Below are 21,792 nucleotides of genomic sequence, written 5' to 3'. Positions count from 1 at the left end.
TATTCCTATTTCAAGATGACATAATTCTATATATAGGAGAACCAAAATACTCCACTAAGAGAATATTGGAACTCATAAAAGGGTTTGGAAAAGTGGCAGGATATAAAATTAATACAAAAAAATCAATAGCCTGTATATACCCAGACAATGCCACTGCTGAAAAAGAACTAAAATCAATCCCATTCACAATATCTACAGAAAAAAATCAATACATAGGAATACATTTAACCAAGTTTATAAAAATATTTATAATTAAAATTAGAAAACATTAAAGGAAGAAATAGAAGACACAAAAAAGGAGAAATTGCCTATGTCCCTGTTGAAGAGTGAATATCATCAAAAATGTCAATACTATGAGAAACAGTGATTTGATCAGTCCTTGTCATCAGGGTTGATGTACAATTTAATACTTTATCCCTTTTAGTATTTTTTTTGTTCTACTTAATACTATTGGTTGAGCTATGTAATTAACACACAATTTTTCTTAGGTGTTTAAAGTTAACTGAAAAGTGATCTCTGTTAAATATAAGAGTGGGAATAAGAGAGGGAAGGGATGTACAATTTGGGTCATGCTCAAGCTGACTTGTCCCAAGTGGTGGAGTTGAGTTCCGGTCACAGAGGAGACACCGCCGCAGTTGCCGCCACATCGGGGATTTCTGGCTCTTTTCTCTTTGCCTTAAATTCGGGTGTCTTTTATGAATAATCAAAAGCAGCAAAAGCCAGCGCTATCAGGCCAGCATTTTAAAACCAGGAAAAGAGATGAAAAAGGGAGGTTTGACCCTACTCAATTTCAAGACTGTATTATTCAAGGCTTAACTGAAACTGGTACTGATTTGGAAGCAGTAGTGAAATTTCTTGATGCCTCTGGAGCAAAAGTTGATTACCGCTGAAATGCAGAAACACTCTTCGACATTCTGGTGGCCGGTGGAATGCTGGCCCCAGGTGGTACACTGGCAGATGACATGATGCCTACAGATGTCTGCGTGTTCGCAGCTCAAGAAGATCTAGAGACCATGCAAGCATTTGCTCAGGTTTTTAACAAGTTAATCAGGCGCTACAAATACCTGGAGAAAGGTTTTGAAGATGAAGTAAAAAAGCTGCTGCTTTTCTTAAAGGGTTTTTCAGAGTTGGAGAGGAACAAGCTGGCTATGTTGACTGGTGTTCTTCTGGCTAATGGAACACTTAATGCATCCATTCTTAATAGCCTTTACAATGAGAATTTGGTTAAAGAAGGGGTTTCAGCAGCTTTTGCTGTAAAGCTCTTTAAATCATGGGTAAATGAAAAAGATATCAATGCAGTAGCTGCAAGTCTTCAGAAAGTCAGCATGGACAACAGACTGATGGAACTCTTTCCTGCCAATAAGCAAAGCATTGAACACTTCACGAAGTATTTTACTGAGGCAGGCTTGAAAGAACTTTAAGAATATGTTCAGAATCAGCAAACCATAGGAGCTTGTAAAGAGCTCCAGAATGAACTTCAAGAACAGATGTCTCGTGGTGATCCATTTAAGGATATCATGTTGTACATCAAGGAAGAGATGAAAAAAACAACATCCTGGAACCAGTTGTCATTGGAATAGTCTGGTCAAGTGTAATGAGCACTGTGGAGTGGAACAAAAAAGAGGAGCTTGTAGCGGAGCAAGCCATCAAGCACTTGAAGCAATACAGCCCTCTACTTGCTGCCTTTAATACTCAAGGTCAGTCTGAGCTGACTCTGCTACTGAAGATTCAGGAGTACTGCTAGGACAACATTCATTTCATGAAAGTCTTCCAGAAAATAGTAGTGCTTTATTATAAAGCGGAAGTCCTGAGTGAAGAGCCCATTCTGAAGTGGTATAAAGATGAACATGTTGCAAAGGGAAAAAGTGCCTTCCTTAAGCAAATGAAAAAGTTTGTAGAATGGCTCAAAAATGCTGAAGAAGAATCTGAGTCTGAAGCTGAAGAAGGGAACTGAATTTTGAAAACCACACCCTCAGTAAAGCAAACAGGAGTTGTAGATAAAATGTCATGTCTCATGTGTCCTGGTTCTTACATCTTCCTACCTCCCTATATCAAGCATGATATAAGGGCTTTCATGGCAAATTTTATTTTTAATTATTTCTATGGTTACTAGAAATGTTGGGTTTTGTCCCGTCCCGCGGGACATCAACTAGGGCCAAGTACCTAGAATGGGGAATGAAAGGGACAGGAGACACAAAGATGACAGCAAGACAACATGGCTGTTCAAGCTGTGTCTTTATTTTTTTAACCACTCACTTATATATCGTGAAGGCAGGATGTCGGGCGGGGGAAGGAGGGTAGTTTACCTTGCAGCTGTCATGCTTGTGCAAGCAGAGGGAGGTCACAAGGTTATCTTGCAACTACAATGCTTGTGCAGGTGGGGGAATGGTCATAAACTCTTAAGACACAGGGTGGTGTTATCAGTACTTTCCAGCCTGGGCTGCTTAGCTCTACTTCAGTAGTTTACCGCTAAGAGGCCACATGTTGCGCGGTCCCCGACAGGGTTTAGTTTCTAAAACCATGTTTTAAGTAGCTACAGGAGCTATAGATTTGAATCTAACGTTGCATTAGTCTTTTCAGTTATCTTCTACCTCCTGTATTTTCTACTGTAATAATGTAACTTAAGGCCTTCCACAATGAACAGTTCATTTTATTCCCTGGGTTTTCTATATAAACAGTTTTCAGTATGATTTGGTTAATAATTTGTTATAAAATTCTGTTTGCAAATTAAACTGTAAAAGATTACAAAGTCTCAAAAAGCAATGATTTGTGATAATTTGTTCTGCCCAGAGCCCTACTCATCAATGAAAATTTCATATCTGATAATTGAATTCATTGATGTGATTCATGAATATTTGGATTGTTACATGTTAACATTTTCTTGCAGTTTTAACCCTATATGTCCTTAAGCTCAGTTGTTTGCTGTTGGTTTACATCCTTAGTGAAGCCATGAAAAGCAAACTTCTCAAGTTTGAGAGATCTTATGTGGCAGAGGTGGTGGGAAGAAAAATGTTGAGCTACTTCTGTTTGGGAAACTTCTGCATTCAGTTTGTCTGTATCTTTCTAGGCAAAAGATGGATATTCTTTTCATACGGGCATTTTCAAGTGTAACTTATAGAAGTCTTGTGGTTTAAAATATTCTGTGCTCAGAATACACTTAGGTTGTAGAAAAAGACTTGTAAAATCTACGAGTAAAGGAAATGATTGATGTACTAAACCTGGTGAAAATGTTAGAATTCAGCATGTTTGAATTGATCTGATCTAAATGTAATTTACATTCGCTATTGGCTTAAAGTATTTGTAAAGAGTTAGTGCAGTGACAATTCTGTATTCCCACTTAGTCATACTGGACTGGCTTCATTTTCTTAACACACTTGTAATTGCTCAAGCATCTGGCTAGTAACATAACTCAGATGCTATTTGTTAATTGCCATGAGCCAAATATTCTATACAGTTGATCTGTCTATTTTAATGGCTGCCTTTTAATTATCTTTCTTTTCTTGCTGCTACCCATTTATGTATATACTCATTAGGACTCATGGTGGGGGGGGGTTGTAGTTACCCTTTTTTTTTTCCAGTGGAAAGACTGTGTTAAAAGTGAACATTTTGAAGATTTTTCAATTGGTGAAAGATACTAATGTGGTTTAAGGCCACCAGAAACTGAGTGGAGATTACCCCTTTGGAAGGTGCCATTCTCATGAGCCAAGAATTTGGTGTTTAAAAATTCATCTTGAAGGAAGAACATGTAATATACTTTGAAATAAAAGTTTAGTGACCTTAAGAGCACTATAACTTATAACATTGTGAATGGGGTGAAGTTGTTAAATGAATAACTTTCATAGTTTTCATGCACAGGCAAATGTATTCACTAGATTTCTACATAGTAATCTTTTACTTTGTAATTTGTAGTCCTCAAAAGACTTATTTTTTTAATAAAGTCCATCCTTACACTTAGGTTTAATAAAAAAAAAAAGGAAATATGCCAGGGGATTCCAATACAATCCCATCAAGGTTGCATGTACCAATGCCATCTCACTAGTCCAAGTGATCAATTTCTGTTCACAACTGATCATAATGATAGGTCTAATAGTCAAAGGGATCACATTATCAAGACTAGTGTCTGCTAATACTAACTGATAGAATTAAAAAGGGAGAGAACGATCCAACATGGGAAGCTGGGTACACAGCAGACTCATAGAATGGCAGATGTCCTAAACTGCACTCTGGCCTTGGAATCAGCCCTTAAGGCATTCAGATCTGGCCAAAGAGCCCATGAGAGTATTTTAGGCATGGAAATCCAAGACACTCTGGCAATAAAAAAAGAGGACCTAAATGAAAGATCTCTGTGAATGAGATCCCAGTGGAAAGAACGGGCCATCAAAGAAGGAGGTACCTTTCTCTGAAGGGAGGAGAGAACTTCCACTTTGACTATGGCCTTGTCGAAATAAGATCAAAGTTGGTGAGCTCAGAGGGGCTTCCTTGGCCTTGGCAACTCATGACTAGAGCCTGGGGAGATTGTTGACACCTTAAACAAGAGTGTCAATTTGTTAAGTCAACAACAGGAGTCACTGTGAACCTACTCCTCATGTAGGATCTCTGTCCTTAATGACAAGGTGAAATAATAATATGACTAGTGTTGAAACAGTATTTTGCACTTTGTGTTCTGTGTGGGGGCAAACTGTTGAAAGTTTTACTTAATATATACTAAATTGATCTTCTGTATATAAAGATAATTGAAAATGAATCTTGATGTGAATGGAATGGGAGAGGGAGCAAGAGATGGGAAGGTTGCGGTGGGAGGGAAGTCATGGGGAGGTAAAAGCCATTGTACTCCATAAACTGTACTTTGGAAATTTATATCTACTAAATAAAAGTCTAAAAAAGTCAATACTACCAAAAGCAATTTACAAATTCAATGTTATCTCAATCAAAATACCAATGGCCTTCTTCTGCTATCAAGGAAAAAGTTATGCACATGGAACCCAAGAAACCTGAATAGCTAAATTTATCCTGTACAACAAAAGCAAAACCAAAGGCATCACAATTCCAGATGTCAAGACATACTATAGGGTAGTCCTAATCAAAACAGCCTGCTGCTGACACAAAAATAGATATGTGGACAAATGAAATAGAATAGAAACTCCAGAAATCAATGTACGCATCCACAGCCAACTAATCTTAGACGAAGGGGCTGAAATCAATCCCTAGAGAAAGGGTAGTGTCTTCAACAAATGGTACCAGAAAAATTTAATCTATTCATACAGTAGTTTGAAACAAAATCCTACCTTATATCATATGCAAAAATCAACTCATAATGAATAATCTACAACCCAATACCATCAAATTACTATAGGAGAACATTAGAGAGACTCTGGAAGACATTGGCATAGGCAAAGACTTCTTGGAAAAGAACCCAGAAGCACAGACAATCAAAGCCAAAATAGACAAATTGGATGATATCAAGCTGAAAATCTTCACTGCAAAGGAAACATTCAGCAAATGTTTCCAGAATCTATAGCTCGAGAAATTCAATATCAACAAAACTTACAATTCAGTTAAGATATGTTCAAAGGAGTTGAACAGGCATATTTCAGGAGAGGAAGTTCAAATGTCCAACAGACACTTGAAAAAATTCTCAAGATCCCTATCCACCAAGGAAAGGCAACTTAAAATCACATTAAGATTTCACCTCACACCAGTTAAATTGGCTTTTGTACAGATATCAATAAACAAGGCTAGTTAAGAATGTGGGTAAAAAGGCACCCAAATCCACTCTTGTTGTGAATTTAAACTGGTCGAGACACTGTGGAAGATGGTATGGAGATGCCTCAGAAAGCTGAAAAAAGATCTACCACATGACTCAGGATACCACTCCAAGAAATTTACATGAAGGAGAAGATATCATATGAAAGAGTTATCTTCACCCCCATGATTATTGCATCACAATTTAAGATATGTAATCAACACTGATGTCCATATACTGAAGACTGGATAAAGAAATTTTATAGTATGGAACACTACTCAGTGGTAAAAAATATGAATTTCTGTGTTTTGTAACATAATCAATGCACCTGGAAACTACTGTACTTAGTGAAATATGCAGTCCCACAAAGAGAAATACCATGGGCTTTCCCTGATGTCTAGTAACTGATAGAGTACCTGAAAGGTTGGGTATAGGAGAGAAATTGACATTTCTAGATTCAATGATTATTTACAACCCTTGTCTCAACTGTTGAGGAACAGTGTTGTTTTCTTTTTTACTATTTGTTTAATTTTTTACTTAGCATAGTGTTAATCTTATGAGTATATAGTAAACTGAAAGGTGATCATTGTAAAAATTAAGAGAGGGAATTGGAGAGGCAGGAGGAGTAATGGTGGGAGCATAGGTAGGAGAGGGTTAGGCTGGGAAGTATCTCTATGTTCCTCAATCTTTATAAATGAAATAACTGAAATAGATGATAGAGTCAGAATCATCCAAGCAATGCAAGGATGGTTCAACACACATAAATCAGTTTGATATACCACTACTCAGAATGAAGGTTAAAAATTATATGATCATCTGAATAAATGTAGAATATATTTGATAAAATTCAAAACCCACCCATGATAAAAGCTGGCCAAATTTGCTAGAAAAAGAATGTACCTGGGGCTGGCAGTGCAGTGTAGTTGGTGAAGCCGCTGCCTGCAGTGCCAGCATCTTGTATGGGAACCAGTTTGAGTCCTGGCTGCTCCATTTCTGATCCAGCTCTCTGCTCTGGCCTGGAAAAGCACTGGAGGATGGCCCAAATCCTTGGGCCCCTGTACTAACATGGGAAGGGAGCTCCTGGCTCCTTTGGATTGGTGCACCTCTGGCCATTGAAGCTACTTGGGGAGTGAACCAGCAGATGGAGGACCTCTCTCTCTCTCTCTCTCTCTCTCTCTCTCTCTCTCTCTGCATGTGTGTGTGTGTGTGTTTGTGTCTGCCTCTCTGTAACTCTGCCTTTCAAATAAATTTTTTAAAAAGTAATATACCTAAGTATAATGAAGGCCATATGTAATGAGCCAATTGTTAGTATCATTATGGATAGGGAAAAATTAAAGATTTTTCTCTCTGACCTGGAACAAGACAAGGATTTAACACTTTCATCATAGTATTGGAAGAGAAATAAAGTACAACAAAATTGGAAAGAAGAAAGTCAAATTTTCATTGTATGCAGAGGACATTATCTTATACAGAGAAAACCCAAAATATTCCACCAAAATCTCTTAAAATCTATTTTTAAAGCTCCCCAAATTACAAATTGTTGTGCACCTTAAATGGTCCAATATTTTTATTCAAGTCTCAATTAAAATAATCTATCTATAAGTATAAATAAGAAACACTTACATGTATATCTGCCTAGCATCTGGCTCAGATCTGTCATCTTATAGAAGGAAACCAAATCTTCCACCAGCAAGTCAACTTATTATTACTTACCTGATCAGGGAAGTATACTACAAGACCATTTCAACATGATGTCAGACAGTGTACAAGTGACAGAGATTCCTTCCTGTCTCCCAAACACAGCTAGATCATGTGTTATGTTGACTTGATCCCTCAATCGTTACAAAGTGCCCTTTGTCATCTTTTTTAACAGTTTTTGTATTAAAGTCTATTTTGTTTGATATTTGGATGGCTACAGCTGCCCTTTTTTACTTTCTGTAACTGTTTTTTTTTCAATTCTTTCACTTTCAGTCTGTGTGTGTCTTTGTTGGTGAGATGTGTTTGTTGTAGTCAGCAAAGAGATGGGTCTTATTTTTTAATACACTCAGCCAGTCTATTTCTTTTAACAAGAGAGTTAAGGTCATTTACATTCAAGGTTACTATTGATAAGTAGTGACTTGTTCATGCCATTGTTCCATAAATATTCCTATTGTTCCAGAAATATTCTTATTGGATTTCCTTTGTACTTTTACTGGGAGAATTTCTGCCTTCACATTCTTTCATAGTGTTGGCTATCTTTCTGTGTTCTTGTGTGTAGCACATTCTTAAGCATCTTTTGTAAGGCTCTACAAGGGTGACAAATTCAATTTCTGTTTGTTATGGAAAATCTTTATATCTGCTTCATTGTTAAACTGGAGATTTGCAAGGTATATTATCCTGGGTTGACAGGTTTTTTTTTCTCTTCAGGTTTGTATAATGTCTCTCCATTCTCTCTTAGGCTATAAGGTTCCTGATGAGAAGTCAGCTGTGGGTCTAATTGGAAATCCTGTGAAAATAATCTGGTGTTTCTTTCATGCACATTTTAGAATCTTTTCTTTCTGTTTTAAAGTTGAAAGTTTGACCAAAATGTGTTATGATGAAGATGTTTTCTAGTCATGTCTATTAGGAGTTCTATGTGCTTCTTGTACTTGTATGTCCCTTTCTTTCTCTAAATTGGGGAAATTTTCTGTAATCATTTCACTAAATAGGCCTTCTAGTCCATTTGCCTTTTCCACACTTCAGGAACTCCTGAAATTCATAGCTTGGGTCATTGTATAGTATTCCATAAATCTCCAACACTGTTTTTAAGATTTCTAATTTCTTTTTGTTTTTCTTTAGCCCTCAGATGAGTGGGTTCAACATTCATCTGTGCCACTGTATGAACCACACAAATGATATGCACTCTGAGCACAGTACCTATTACAATAACCTGCCCCAGGCAACCAAGGATCTCCAAGCAGGTAGAGCCACATCCAGTTATTGCCCAGAGAACCAGCTACACCCTGAACCCTCTCATGCATGGAATAAGTCCCCGAAGTCTCAGCACACAAGGCTCCCACAGTCACTGGGTGTAGAGGTTCTGCTCTTCCCTGCCAGGTTGTCCAGTCCACAGATAGGCATATGTTCACCAAGACAGATCCACCAAGATGGCTTTAGCCCCAGAGCCTGTGGTATGTTGGGAGGCTGGGGGTATCTCACAGTCTTCAAGGGTGCTCAGTCAGCTGTCAATCCTCCTAGCCTGGCTCAAAGTCAATGGGGACTGTGGATTTTTTCCCTCTGCTAGTACTACTAAAATGGCATCCTGTCTCAGCCAGTTGCTACACACATGCACCAAGGCTTCTGCAGTTGCTACCCACACCCCAAATGGTGCCTGCTTTCTCTCAGCAAGACAGTGGCACCATTGTGGGGAGGATGGGGTGAAAGAAATGTGTCCTTTTTACTTCCATGAGGTCTGCAAGTAACTGGTAGCCCCTAGGGCTCTACACGAGACTCATACCATGCCCTTCCTTTGGCTATACCACAACAGGTTGCTGCAGTCTTCTATCATCTGCATCTCCAAGCTATCACCCATTCCAGCTCAGCTCCTACAGTAGCATGTGCCCATGTTTGTGCTGCACATCTGTGCTTCCCTTGCAGGTCTACTGCATTGCTCTTCCTTCTATAGAATTTCCACTGCAATTTTCTAATTCTCCCCTGAGAGTGCACTTTCTACAATTTGTTTTACTATTTATTTCTAGCCTAGTGCTATACATTCTTTCCTATTCTGACATCTCAGAATCCTCAACTGATTTTTGTAAGTTGATTTTGTGTCTTGCAACATTATTAAACAGTTTTTCAAACCACTTTTTGTAGACTCTCTACAGATTTTGGCATATCCCAATCAAAATACTCAAATTGGAGAGATGTTTGCTCTGGAAATTCTACAGAAAGAAGAGACACTGTGTAGCAGCAGAGATGCTAGAATCACATAGCCATAAGTGTCATAAGTGTGACACTACCAGCTACTCCCACAACCAGTATCAGGAAGAGACACATCTTTTTTTTTAACAGGCAGAGTGGACAGTGAGAGACAGAGAGAAAGGTTCTTTGCCATTGGTTTACCCTCCATTGGCCGCTGCAGCCGGCGCGCTGTAGCTGGCGCACCACGCTGATCTGAAGGCAGGAGCCAGGTGCTTCTCCTGGTCTCCCATGGGGTGCAGGGCTCAAGCACTTGGGCCATCCTCCACTGCACTCCCAGGCCACAGCAGAGAGCTGGCCTGGAAGAGGGGCAACCAGGATAGAATCCGACGCCCCTACCGGGACTAGAACCCGGTGTGCTGGCACTGCAGGTGGAGGATTAGCCTATTGAGCTGCAGCGCTGGCCAAAAAGACACATCTTCTTGGAGCAAGGTGAGAGGAGCCTGAGGCAGCCAATTTCTTGTGGAAGAAACTCACAGAGCACACTGACTTTGAGTCTAGCCTGGAGTGCTAGAAGGGGGTCCAGTACCTACTTAGTCCTATGAAAGGAGAAAACACTGCTTTCTTCCAATCCTCCCTCAAGGACACCTAGTGACCAATAGGGAAGGAGGACCCTTTTAATAAGGTAAGTAGAAGCTGCTGCAGCCTGAGCATGATTGGGGGATTTTTTTTTTTTTTGAGAGAGATAAATCCATGATTCTGACTTACTTTGAGTCTGGCCTGGAGAGTTCAGAAGACACAGAGTGCCTATCAGGCAGGCAGCTGACTCTGGAAAGATCTCAACTCTCTCCATGGATGGGTGAGGCTCATGGGTCTGTGTCCCTTGCTCCCTGTGACTATGGTATCTATGCATTCTATGAGTGTGGGAATTCTGTGACTGCACAATTGGGTAGGGTGTGGCTGAATCTCTGGGCACTGTGTCTGGCTTCAGAGCCTCAGTGCTCCCTGAGTGCCTGGAGTGGGTCATCAAAGACGATTCCTTGCTCACACTTAAGAATGCACAGATCATTTGTGTGATTCATGTGCCTGGGTGAGTGGGGTGTAGCCACTATGGGATCATCCTGGAAGGTTGGTTCAGTTTGTCAGAGATGGAGTGAATCTGTGATCACACCAACCAATGCAATTACACCCTCCCTACCTGCTGATGATAAAGGAGATTTACTGTATCTAACATGGGTGTCACCCTGGACTACAGCACCATATTTGAGCACTGCCCAAAGCTCCCTGGCCTCACCCAGCATACTCCTCTGGATATCCACTGAAGGAGTAGAGAGTGCACTAAGCTGTAGAAACATATTTCAAAGATAAAAGTCATCAGAGGAGAAAACCAACAGGCATTTTAAAAATGCCTAAGATAATCATACAGATACAAGAAAAATGAAAAAAGGAAGACAATATGACTCCTCAAAAGGAGCACAATGTTTCACTATCATAATGTGAAGATGGAGAGACTGGTAAAATTCAAAAGAAGATTATAAGATTAATTAAAATCACACAGAAGCAAACATATGAGTTAAACAAATCCATATATGACTGGAATGAAAAATTCTGCCAGGAGATAGAGGTATCAAAGCTAAATCAAACTGAATTATTATAATTGAAGAACTAAATATAGTAAATAAAAGTTACAGTGGAAAGCCTTAACAATAGAGTCAGTGAGGCAGAAGAAATAATATCTGTGCTAGAAGACAAATTCTTAGAAATATCTCACAGCAAAAAAAAAAGAAAATAGTGTTTGGAATTCATGAGATACTATCAATTGCCCAAACATAAATGTCTTACGAGTTCCTGGAGGTGTTCCAAGAGATAATGGAATAGAAGTTCTATTTAGTGAAATAATAGCAGAAAACTTCCATAATTTAGTGAAAGATAAGGGGCAGGAAGCACATAGAACTAATAATAGATATGATCAGAAATGATATTTACCATACATTATAGTCAAACTTTCAAAATTAAAGCATACAGAAAAGATCTTAAAGTGTGCACAAGAGAAATGACAGATTACATTCAAAGGATTTCCAATTGGATTGACAACTGATTTCTCATCAGAAACACAAAATGTGGGGAGAGAATGAAGAGACATAGTCCAAGTGCTAAAAGAAAAACACTATCAACCCAGAATACTTTAACTAGCAAATCTCTCATTTATAAATGAAAGTGAAATAAGACCTTTCAAAACAAATAGAAGTTGAAAAAATTTGATACTACTCATCCAGCATTACAAATGATTCTTAAGTATGTGCTACACATGGAAACACAGACAGATACTCATCCTGAAAGAATGTGAAGGCAGAAAGTCTCCTAGTAAAATCACAAAGGAAATCCAAATAAAACAATATGAATACTTATGGAACACTCAACAAACTCAAAAGGCAACTCACAGAATGGTCGAAAACATAAAGGATTAGTAGCAAGAATATATAAGGAGTCAAGAAACAACAACAGTAGGCAAGCAATCCAGTTAAGAAATGGGCAAGAGATATTAACAGCCATTTTTCAAAGGATGAAACACAAATGGCCAACAGACATGAAAAGTTGCTCATCATCACTAGCCATCAAGGAAATGCAAATAAAAACCACAGTGTGGTTTCTCATCACCCCAGTTAAAACGCTGTCATCCAAGAATCAAAACATAACAAATGCTGGTGAGCATATGAGGAAAAGGTATTCTAATACACTGTCAACAGGAATGTAAGCTAGTAAAACCATTATTCAGGACAGTATGGAGATTCCTTAGAAATCTAAAAATAGATCTACCATATAACCCAGATTTCTATTCTTAAGAATTTACATAAACAAAATGAAATCAGCATGTGAAAGAATTATCTATACCCCCATGTTTGTAACTGCTCAACTCAAAATAGCTAAGATATGGAATCAACATATTTTCCATCGACTAATGACTGGATAAAGAAATTTCAATATATCTACAATGATAGAATAATACTCACCCATAAGAAAGAATGAAATCCTGTCCTTCACAACAAAATGTATGCAACTGGAGACTATTATGCTTAGTGATAAACCAGTTCCAAATACACAAATGTCAGATATTTTTTCTGAATTTTTGTAACTATATACAGACTACAAAAGAATTTATGCATATAAGCAAAATTTACATTTTGAGATTTGATTATTGCTACTCTTTAGTAGCAGTGATTTTCTAGTTACTAATTATTGAATTATTTATTTAGTTGAGGATTAACCTTGTGATTATAAAGAAAATTGAAAATATGGCATTGTATAAATTAACAGAAAAATAAGAAAAGAAAGAAAAGACATGACTGAGGGGATGAGGGAGGGTAGGATGAGAAGTGCTAGTATGCCATTATGCTCTTAAAACTGATATGTGAATTTGTCCTCTTTTGATAAACAAAAAAATTAAAGAAATATATCTGAGCACATGTTTCATCTTTTCTAGTAAACTGTCCCATTATTTTTCACTCATAAGTGGCAATCCTTAAAAAAAAGCTCCCTTTTTCTCTGTGTCTCCCTCTTATTATCATGGATAATATCCTACTTTCAGTCTTACCTGTGCCATTGTTTCAAGTAAATCTTCAGCAAGGGCAAATAGCTTCAACTTTCATCTACAGAAAGCTGGGTTCTAACAGACAAAGGAAGCAACTGCCAAATTGTTAATAGTTAGCTCAATTCTAGAAGTCATTTCTAACTTCCTTTCTCAAATGGACAACTGAAAGATTTTGGTATCACTCACTGATTCTAGACGACTCAAATGTACTAACATGTCTTGTGATTAATTAGTCACTACTATGCATGAGAAGGAGCCCAAGGATTATTTGTTCTTATGGAGATGGAATAGAATGTTTCTTGCAAAAAGAAATGACTGTGTATGACTCTCAGTGGTTTCTTAAAATATGTTGGTTATGAAATATGCTATCTTTAATATAATAGGCTTGATATATTTTCTGGAGGTCCAACATAACCATAACACATTAAACACAAAATAATTTTATTTAATTATTTCCTGCTAATTCAAGTAATTATCATTTATCCATTTGATTAATGTGTGTCCTTGAATTGTTCAGAACTTATGTGATGACACAGAATGAAAAAAAAAATGTTTTTCCAATGTAGGCAGTTGGTTAGTTACTTGAACTAAAGAATATAATCTCATAATAACTTTGCATAGGTTGAGGGTATTAGCTACCAATCACACAAAAAAAGATCAACATTAATCTCTTGATCACTAAAGCTAACAAGGGGAAAGTGTAATAATATCATAACTTGTAGAGAATGGTGCTTAAACTATAGCCAAAGTTAAATAAATAAATTTATTTAAAGATACATTTTTAAGAAGGAAAATATACCATCTGAAGAAAACTACATAACTTAGAGAGTCCAGAACTCTGGCCAGAATCAACTAAAGTAAAATCTGTAAACTACATAAGATTACATTTGATTGCCTTTCAAACTACTTTTTTTTTCCAAACTCAATCTCTCTCTTTTCAAAATTCATTCTCAGAAAAAGATAGAAGTGGAAAAGTTTAGTAGCAAATGTTGAATTTAGAAATACAGAAGTTTACATCTTAGCTTCATCCTCACATGTTCTCGAGGATTACTGAGAAGCTTTCTACTGACCAGATGACCTCTAAGGAAAAGTATAGGTTTCCTGACATGAGGACAACTGAAGAAAAGTTTTACTGGCCTTCTTTACCCTACTACCCTACTTCTCTGCCTCCCTGTACTACTTTCCACATAGCCCTCTTCACATCTTTGTTCCTTAGGGTATAAATTAGAGGATTAAGAATAGGTGTAATTATAGTATAAAAGAGGGCAACAAATTTCCCATCATTCTCAGAATAACTTTGCATAGGTTGAAGGTATGTGTAGATGCCTGAGCCATAAAAAAGGGAGACCACTAGCAGATGTGATCCGCAAGTTCCAAAAGCCTTTCTGCGTCCAGCCATTGACTTAACCTTCAGCACTGCTCTGACAATGTGTATGTAAGAAACTAGAAGTAGTGTTGCAGGAATAACCAAAATTATGGTTCGGGCCACAAACATCTTGACCTCTGTTCCTCCTGTGTCTTCACAAGCCAATTTTACAAATGCAGGCATCTCACAGAAGAAGTGGTTCAGTCGGTGACTACAGAGAGGCATGGCCATCATAAGACCTGTCTGAATCATAGAGTTTATGAAGCCTATTGCCCAGGATGATATAGCCATTGCCTGGCAGAGATGGGAGTTCATAATGGTTGTGTAGTGTAGTGGTCGACAGACAGCAGTGTAGCGGTCAAAAGCCATCACCACCAACAGCAAACACTCGGTGGAGACCAGGGTGAGGAAAATGAAAAGCTGGGCCACACATCCCCCATAGGTGATGGTCTGGTCAAGTCCATGAAGGTTGATCAAAAGCTGGGGCACAGTACTGGTGGTATAGCAGAGGTCCAAGAAGGAGAGGTGACAGAGGAAGAAGTACATGGGTGTGTGCAGTCGGAGGTCCAGTCTTGAAAGAGCAATTATAGCAGTATTCCCAAAGAGAGTTAGGGAATAAGAAATTGAAATAAAGATAAAAAGGAAGACTTCCAGTTGAGGCCAATCTGAGAAGCCCACCAAAATGAATCGATCTCCAAAACTCGCGTTGAAACTTCCCATAGCCTTTCACCTGTCCATATGTCAAAAGACAATGTAATATTTTTAAAGAATATATATTAAAATAATATTTCACAGTATTCCCTAAATATTCTTAAATTATCTATGTTGCTATTCATTTCCTTTTTGTTAAGTCTTTATTCTTATTAGTCTCTTCATTAGACTTGAAATCATTGGATTTCACCTTTACTTGAACCAGAGTTCTTTTTTCCCATTTTTCCATGATTTGAACCACTTGGGGTCTGATATTTCCTGATATGAAAGTAGAGGTCGTGTCCAGCCTTCTTCACAGTATTCTGATTAGCACAATATTAAGTAATGTGAAAACTATATTTTTTAAAAAATCTAAGGTTTAAATAGGTAAATAGATTTCTATGTTATTTCTCATTGCTCCTTTTCATTGTCTTTGGGCAGTCATTTCATATTACTATCGATCTCTAAAGAGTAAGATCAAAGATTTGAACTCTCAATACTTATCTCCTTCCTTCTTCTTGATGAATATTGCCAGTGTACAAATTCTGGAATCCCACATCATGACAACATCTGTCACTTTGCAAAATAAAAACAACTATCAACACTTTCTCACATGATAAATCCAATCCTCCACTACTGGGGAAGTTGTTCTCTCCTCTTTAAGATCTTTGAAAAGTTTCACTGTAGCCTTGTCCCACTTAATGAGCTTTTTGAATATGTCCTCTCTCAGCTTGAGCCCAGAATTGTTGAAAATATGTAAGAAGTTGAACTAATTAGGTCAATGAAACATTTGACTCTCTGCAGCTTATTTTACAAAAATGCTTTGATAAACATGGCAACTGGGATAATAAGAAGTTGTTCTCCTCTAAGCTGATATTTATTGTGATTAAAATCTAAACAGGATTGTAAGAAAGCTGTACTTTGGAAATTTATATTTATTAAATAAAAGTTAAAAAATAAAATGTTTCAGAAAGCAAAAAGAAAAAAGGAAATCAATGATCAACAGAAGCCTATTATGTGTTCAGTATGAAAGTCTTTTGACAAATTAACTCTTCCATTTATGTTAAGTATACTGAACTGAAAAATCACAATGAATGGATAAATACTGTATCAAAGATTCCAGTAATGTACTTAGATGCCACATTGATGCCTTTGTGGAAAGATGCAGAAAATGTGAATTTAAAATAAGTATGTATTAATTCACATATACTTTATCCAATATATCAAATTTATTTTTAGAGTGACCACTATAGTAGAGTCAATATCAGATACTATATACTACCACTGTTACTGCTATATCAAAAATGTATAGCCCATTAACACAGAATATAATTTATTTCACAAAATTTTGATTATGATTAATTTAATCTTACATATTCTGTCAGCTGCAAAAAAATGCTATACACACTTTTTTATCTCCATCATTAATTTTTAAGTTCTGTGCAATGGGGTCTGTCTTTGTTCTCATATGTATCATTATCAAACACTGCAATGATTTTAGAATAAAAAGCTCTTAAGAAATATTTTTGAATGAATTAATGAATGTATTATTAAAGTTGTCACCATGCCTGGTACACACAGTGATACAGAAATGTTTGTTTCTTGTAACATAAGAAAGAATTAACACATCTGCAATATTTCTCATTTAATGATATTCTTAACTATTCTTGCTCTATATTTTTAAGTTATGTCTATATTAACATGAATATTGCTTAATACATTTACAATTGAAGAAAAGTTTAAAAATATAATTAATACAATGACAGAGCAATAATCCTAAAGAATTTCAAAATACTAAATACAAGGAGACAAATAAAGAGCTACCATGTTAGAAAAAATGGAATAACTTTGAACAAAGAAAATTGATCTTACCTTGAAAACCTCAGTTGGATAAGTATGTAATGGAAGTGACCAAGTATGCAAACTTGACAGTCATTCAATAAAAATAGAAGACAAAGATGAGTTAAGGATGTCCCTACCAAAACATAAACCCAAGTCAACAACCCACTGACAGCTGAATTTTAACAAGTGCAAGCTGAGACTACATAAAAATTATAATAGAGGCTACTGAGCTCTCAAGTTCGCAGAGAAATATAAAGGTCATTTTCCAAAGCCCTTTATACCAACTGATGAATGACTCTCCTACACAGACTCTCAAATCAAGAGTTTATTTACTCCTATAATCCACCTATTTTATTCCATTTTATGTCACTAATATACAATGTCATACATACCCTGGGTCATTCATAAAAAAGAAAAGTTGGGGGACTGGTATTTTGATGTAGTGGGTAAAGCCACCTGCTGCTACTCTGGGATCCCATATGGGCACCTTTTGAGTTCCTGCTGCTCCACTTCCAATTCCCTGCTGGTGGCCTGGGAAAAACAGCTGAAGAGATAGCCTGAGTGTTTGGGACTCTATCACCCTTGTGGGAGACCTAGAAGTTTCTGGCTCCTGGCTTAAGCCTGGCCCAGCCCTCCCTGTTGTGGCCATCTGGAGAGTGAACTAGTGGATGGAAAATTCTCTCTCTCTCTCTCTCTCTCTCTCTCTCTCTCTCTTTGTCTCTCTATGGCTTTCAAATAAATGTTTTTTTTTTTTTTAAAGAAGAAAAGAAGAAACATTGAGCTGGTATTCAGTCTTCTAACTAAATGCTGGTTAAAATGTCAGCATCCCATATTTGAGTGCCTATATTCAAATTGCAGCTCTGTTCCTGATTCCAGCTTCCTACAAATGTGAACACTGGAAGACACCAGAACCTGGTTCCCTGCAAAGTACTTGGGAGGCCTAAAATGTGTTTCCAGCTCCCGGCTTTGAGCCTGGATCACCCCAACCCAGGCACTTGAGGAATGAACCATGAACAGATGGAAACTGTCTTTTCTCTTTAATTCTCTCTCTCTTCCTCTGTCCTCTTAAATAAACAAACATTTAAAAAACAAAGAAAAAAGTTCAATTTTGATGATGATTCTGGTCCATGATCGGGGGGGCATATCTGGTGATGGCCTCCTTGCTGACTCAGTCCTAAAGCAGTAGGTATTACATGGAAAGAGACTGCAAGTGTGGGAGATATCCATATAAACTGAATTTTATAACACACTCACTTTAGGCTGTCCCATAAACTCAATACTCCATTAATCCAGTAATCACATGAATGTATCAACTCTTGTAGATCCTACCTACTCCCATCCTATAACATCTCTTAATGGGAATTAAATTTTAACATGTGTTCTTAAAGGGATAAATCATATTACAAGCATAAAGTTGTCTGTATTAAACTCACCTTTTTTTCAACTTCCATTTAATAAATATAAATTTCCAAACTAAAACTTTTGAATTATAGTGGCTTTTCCCTCCATAACTTCCCTCCCACCCACAACCATCCCATCTCCCAATCCCATTCCCATCCCATTCTTCATCACAATTCATTTTCAATTATCTTTATATACAGAAGGTCAACTTAGCATATACTATGTAAAAATTTCAACAGACTGCACCCACAAAGACACACAAAGTATAGAGTACTGTTTCAGTAGTAGTTTTATCATTAATTTGCATAGTACAACACATGAAGGACAGAGGTCCTACCTGGGGAGCAGGTGCATAGTGACTCCCATTGTTGATTTAACAATTGACACTCTTATTTATGACATCAGTAATCACCCGGGGCTCTTGTCATGAGTTGCCAAGGCTATGGAAGCCTCTTGAGTTCACCAACTCCGATGTTATTTAGACAAGGCCATATTCAAAGTGGAAGTCAATTACCAGATAACTAGTTATAGTTCTTTCAGCTCTAGATCCTGCTGAAAGTATTCAAATCCACCAATTCAAAGATTAGTTATAGTAATTCACCAGCTACTTCCTGTAAAAAACAAAAATGAAAGATATTTTCTATTGTTCTCCTGCCTCTTAACCAACTTGGAGCTTCCCCATGTGTCCTTGTGTGGCATTCCATGACCCCTTCTCCATAAATGTGAGTAGTCATATATTAGATGGTCTATGAGCTTCACAATGCCTTCATAATAATATATACCAGTTAAAGAAAAATCTTCTTACTGATCATTCCCAAATGGATGTCTCCTGGGAGCACAAACTCAGTATGTCTGTTTTGCTGCTATAAAACTTCTTCATTTCCTGTGTGTCATTCTGTTCCGGGAACATTATGAAAATGACACAGTTTAATAAAGCAGAAAATGGGCTGTCAGCCTCTACATTGGCATAAGTCATAGCTTATTACTTCATCAAAGGCAATAGTTCTCAATACCCTCAACATCAGGCAAGTCTCTTTAAGAGGCACTTGGCTATATCTGGGGATTTTTTGGTGATTCAATTAGGATCTAGTTGGTTTAAGCTACACATCCTAAAATCAGAATATATCCAACCCCTGAGATACACAGAATTATCTGGCCTCAAAAAACCAACAGTAATGAAGTTGAGACATTTTCCTCTAATAGTTTCCTTTGAGTTCTCTAGTGTGAGCTAAACCATTTGCTATATTATTCTATGGAACATTTTATTTTCCACATACAATGTACTATATTCAACATTAATTTCTGATCTAACTATTTCCATATCCCACCAAATTAGAACTTACAGAGTTTAGAGTTGTATCTTTCTTGTTCATATTTGCAGTTTTAGTGCCATGAACAATGATTGGATGTCAGTATGATCAATAGTTAAATCATTGAGATTATAGCTCATTAACAGGTCCTTAGAAATGTACTATGTATTGCCAGTTTTAGTTTTATTTAGAAAGTGAGATGTAGAGCTTGTTCTGCTTCCTTAGCATCCCACCCAATCCTGATATCCTGTATTTTTACAACCTTATTATTATTCTTTGAAAATTTAATCTCCATCGCTAATCTCTTGGACACACAGGAAGTATTTTGATGTTTGCATGTATTATGGTGTTCATTTTTCAAATTAAAAACATCAATGATTTTCTGCTTTCAACTATTTGTGTTGCTGTATATGTGAATGTATACATAATAATTACAAATAATAAATCTAAGATCACAAATCATATTTAAAAATTTTTTTTCAATAACATGCTGTACTATAACATGCCAATCCATTAATTTAATATTTTCAGACTATGTAATGAAGCTACTGTTGAGCCATAAAACTTAATCTCCAATCTGAACAAAGGAGGAGATTTGACAAATTTTACAAATCATTTTTCATGGTTAAAATTTTATCTTTAATTTCAATTCAATTTAACTTCCTTCTTACCTATATCAGTAAGTGTAGATGTCAAACTAGTTTTTGGAAGATTAAACTTACTATCAAACCTTAACAGGAAACAACATAGCTTTCTACTCATTCTTCTTCAGATACTCCACTTATGCATAATCACTCATTCTTTTAGTTTGAGCCAGTATTCTTATATTAGAACTTATGAATATCTTATTCAATGTTAAGTCTTTAGGTTGATCCTTAAGATGCTATCCCCAAATATCCAGTAAAAACTCACCAAAATTTTTCAGTATATGACAGGATAACTACAAGTTGAGTCCAGTCAGAGTGATTGACATTGAAAGTCTGAGTTAACAAACTGTTTGCTGTAACTCTGACTCTCCACGCAGAACATTGAAACCAGTTAAGATGAATTAAATCCTGGTGTCTACTCCGGTAAGACTTCCTTAATTATATTCAACAGCTTTAACCATGCCCCTATCCTGGATCTGATTCAAATCATTTAATTTGTATATTACAGACTTAGCATCATAAGATTTGATATCTTGAGTTTATTTCATAATTATTTTAACCCTCACATTTTACATAAAAATCATTTCTGTATATTTTTGAAGTTGAAAGAAAAGACACGTTAGTGATTATTATTTTTTGACATTCTTTTTGCAGTTGAATGGGTAGATATACGGTTGGGTGGAGGAGAGAGAAACACCCTTCCAATGCTAAAACATGTTCTTGCATGAATTTAACATAACTATGCGCTCAGGCAGAAGACAGAAGTCTCAGCACATTAGAATCCAATGTTAATCTCCAAATGGAATGTTTCTGTTTTTCTCGATCTTAATTGTTCTGTTCAAAAAAAAAAAAAAAAGCAAAAAGAAAATTACTGAATTTACCTCCCTCAAATATACTGGCTTCAAGCTGATGGGGGACCCATTGTAGATTAGTGCCATGTAGAAGCCTGAAAATATACACTTATCTTTGGTCCTGATTTGATCTGTTAGATGGAGGACTTGCACAAGTGCTCTAGTCATGGAGAACAAATGATTGCATCTGGTTCTCTTCTTTGGCAGATGAAACATTTGAGTCTCATAACCTAGAAAGTGGAAGCATCCTCTTGCTCGTTATAATGATCTCACAGAAAAATAACTCTGACAGTAAGACTGAGCATACTAATTCTGCCCAGAGGGCATTGCCAAGGACCCCTCCAAGGAGTGGAGAGAGGCTTGTTTACCAGTTGATGCCTTGGAGAGTTCAGGTCCCAAAAGTGATAATTAAAATAAACTAGCACTTTAAGGTCTAGCTAGTAATAAACAAGTCAGTGACTAGCACTTTAAGATCTG

At 36.9% G+C, this 21,792-nt stretch overlaps 1 protein-coding gene and 1 pseudogene across 1 annotated transcript; one reads left to right on the top strand and one right to left on the bottom strand.

Moving 5' to 3' along the window:
• Positions 1–614: 614 nt before the first annotated feature.
• On the top strand, positions 615–2,104 carry LOC133774148 (eIF5-mimic protein 2-like; annotated as a pseudogene).
• A 12,254-nt stretch (positions 2,105–14,358) lies between these two features.
• On the bottom strand, positions 14,359–15,294 carry LOC133774223 (olfactory receptor 2Y1-like). The gene has a single exon (XM_062211878.1). It carries the CDS (start codon positions 15,292–15,294, stop codon positions 14,359–14,361), a length of 936 nt encoding a protein of 311 aa, XP_062067862.1.
• Positions 15,295–21,792: the final 6,498 nt, after the last annotated feature.

This window comes from Lepus europaeus, chromosome 15 (assembly GCF_033115175.1).
Source record: "Lepus europaeus isolate LE1 chromosome 15, mLepTim1.pri, whole genome shotgun sequence".
Lineage (NCBI taxonomy): Eukaryota > Metazoa > Chordata > Mammalia > Lagomorpha > Leporidae > Lepus > Lepus europaeus.
The sequence above is the reverse complement of the archived record's forward strand: the minus strand, read 5'-3'. Positions and strand labels throughout refer to the sequence as shown.

Coding starts and splice junctions, on each gene's coding strand:
- LOC133774223 (XM_062211878.1), bottom strand. CDS start 15,294: ATGGGAAGTTTCAACGCGAGTTTTGGAGATCGATTCATTTTGGTGGGC.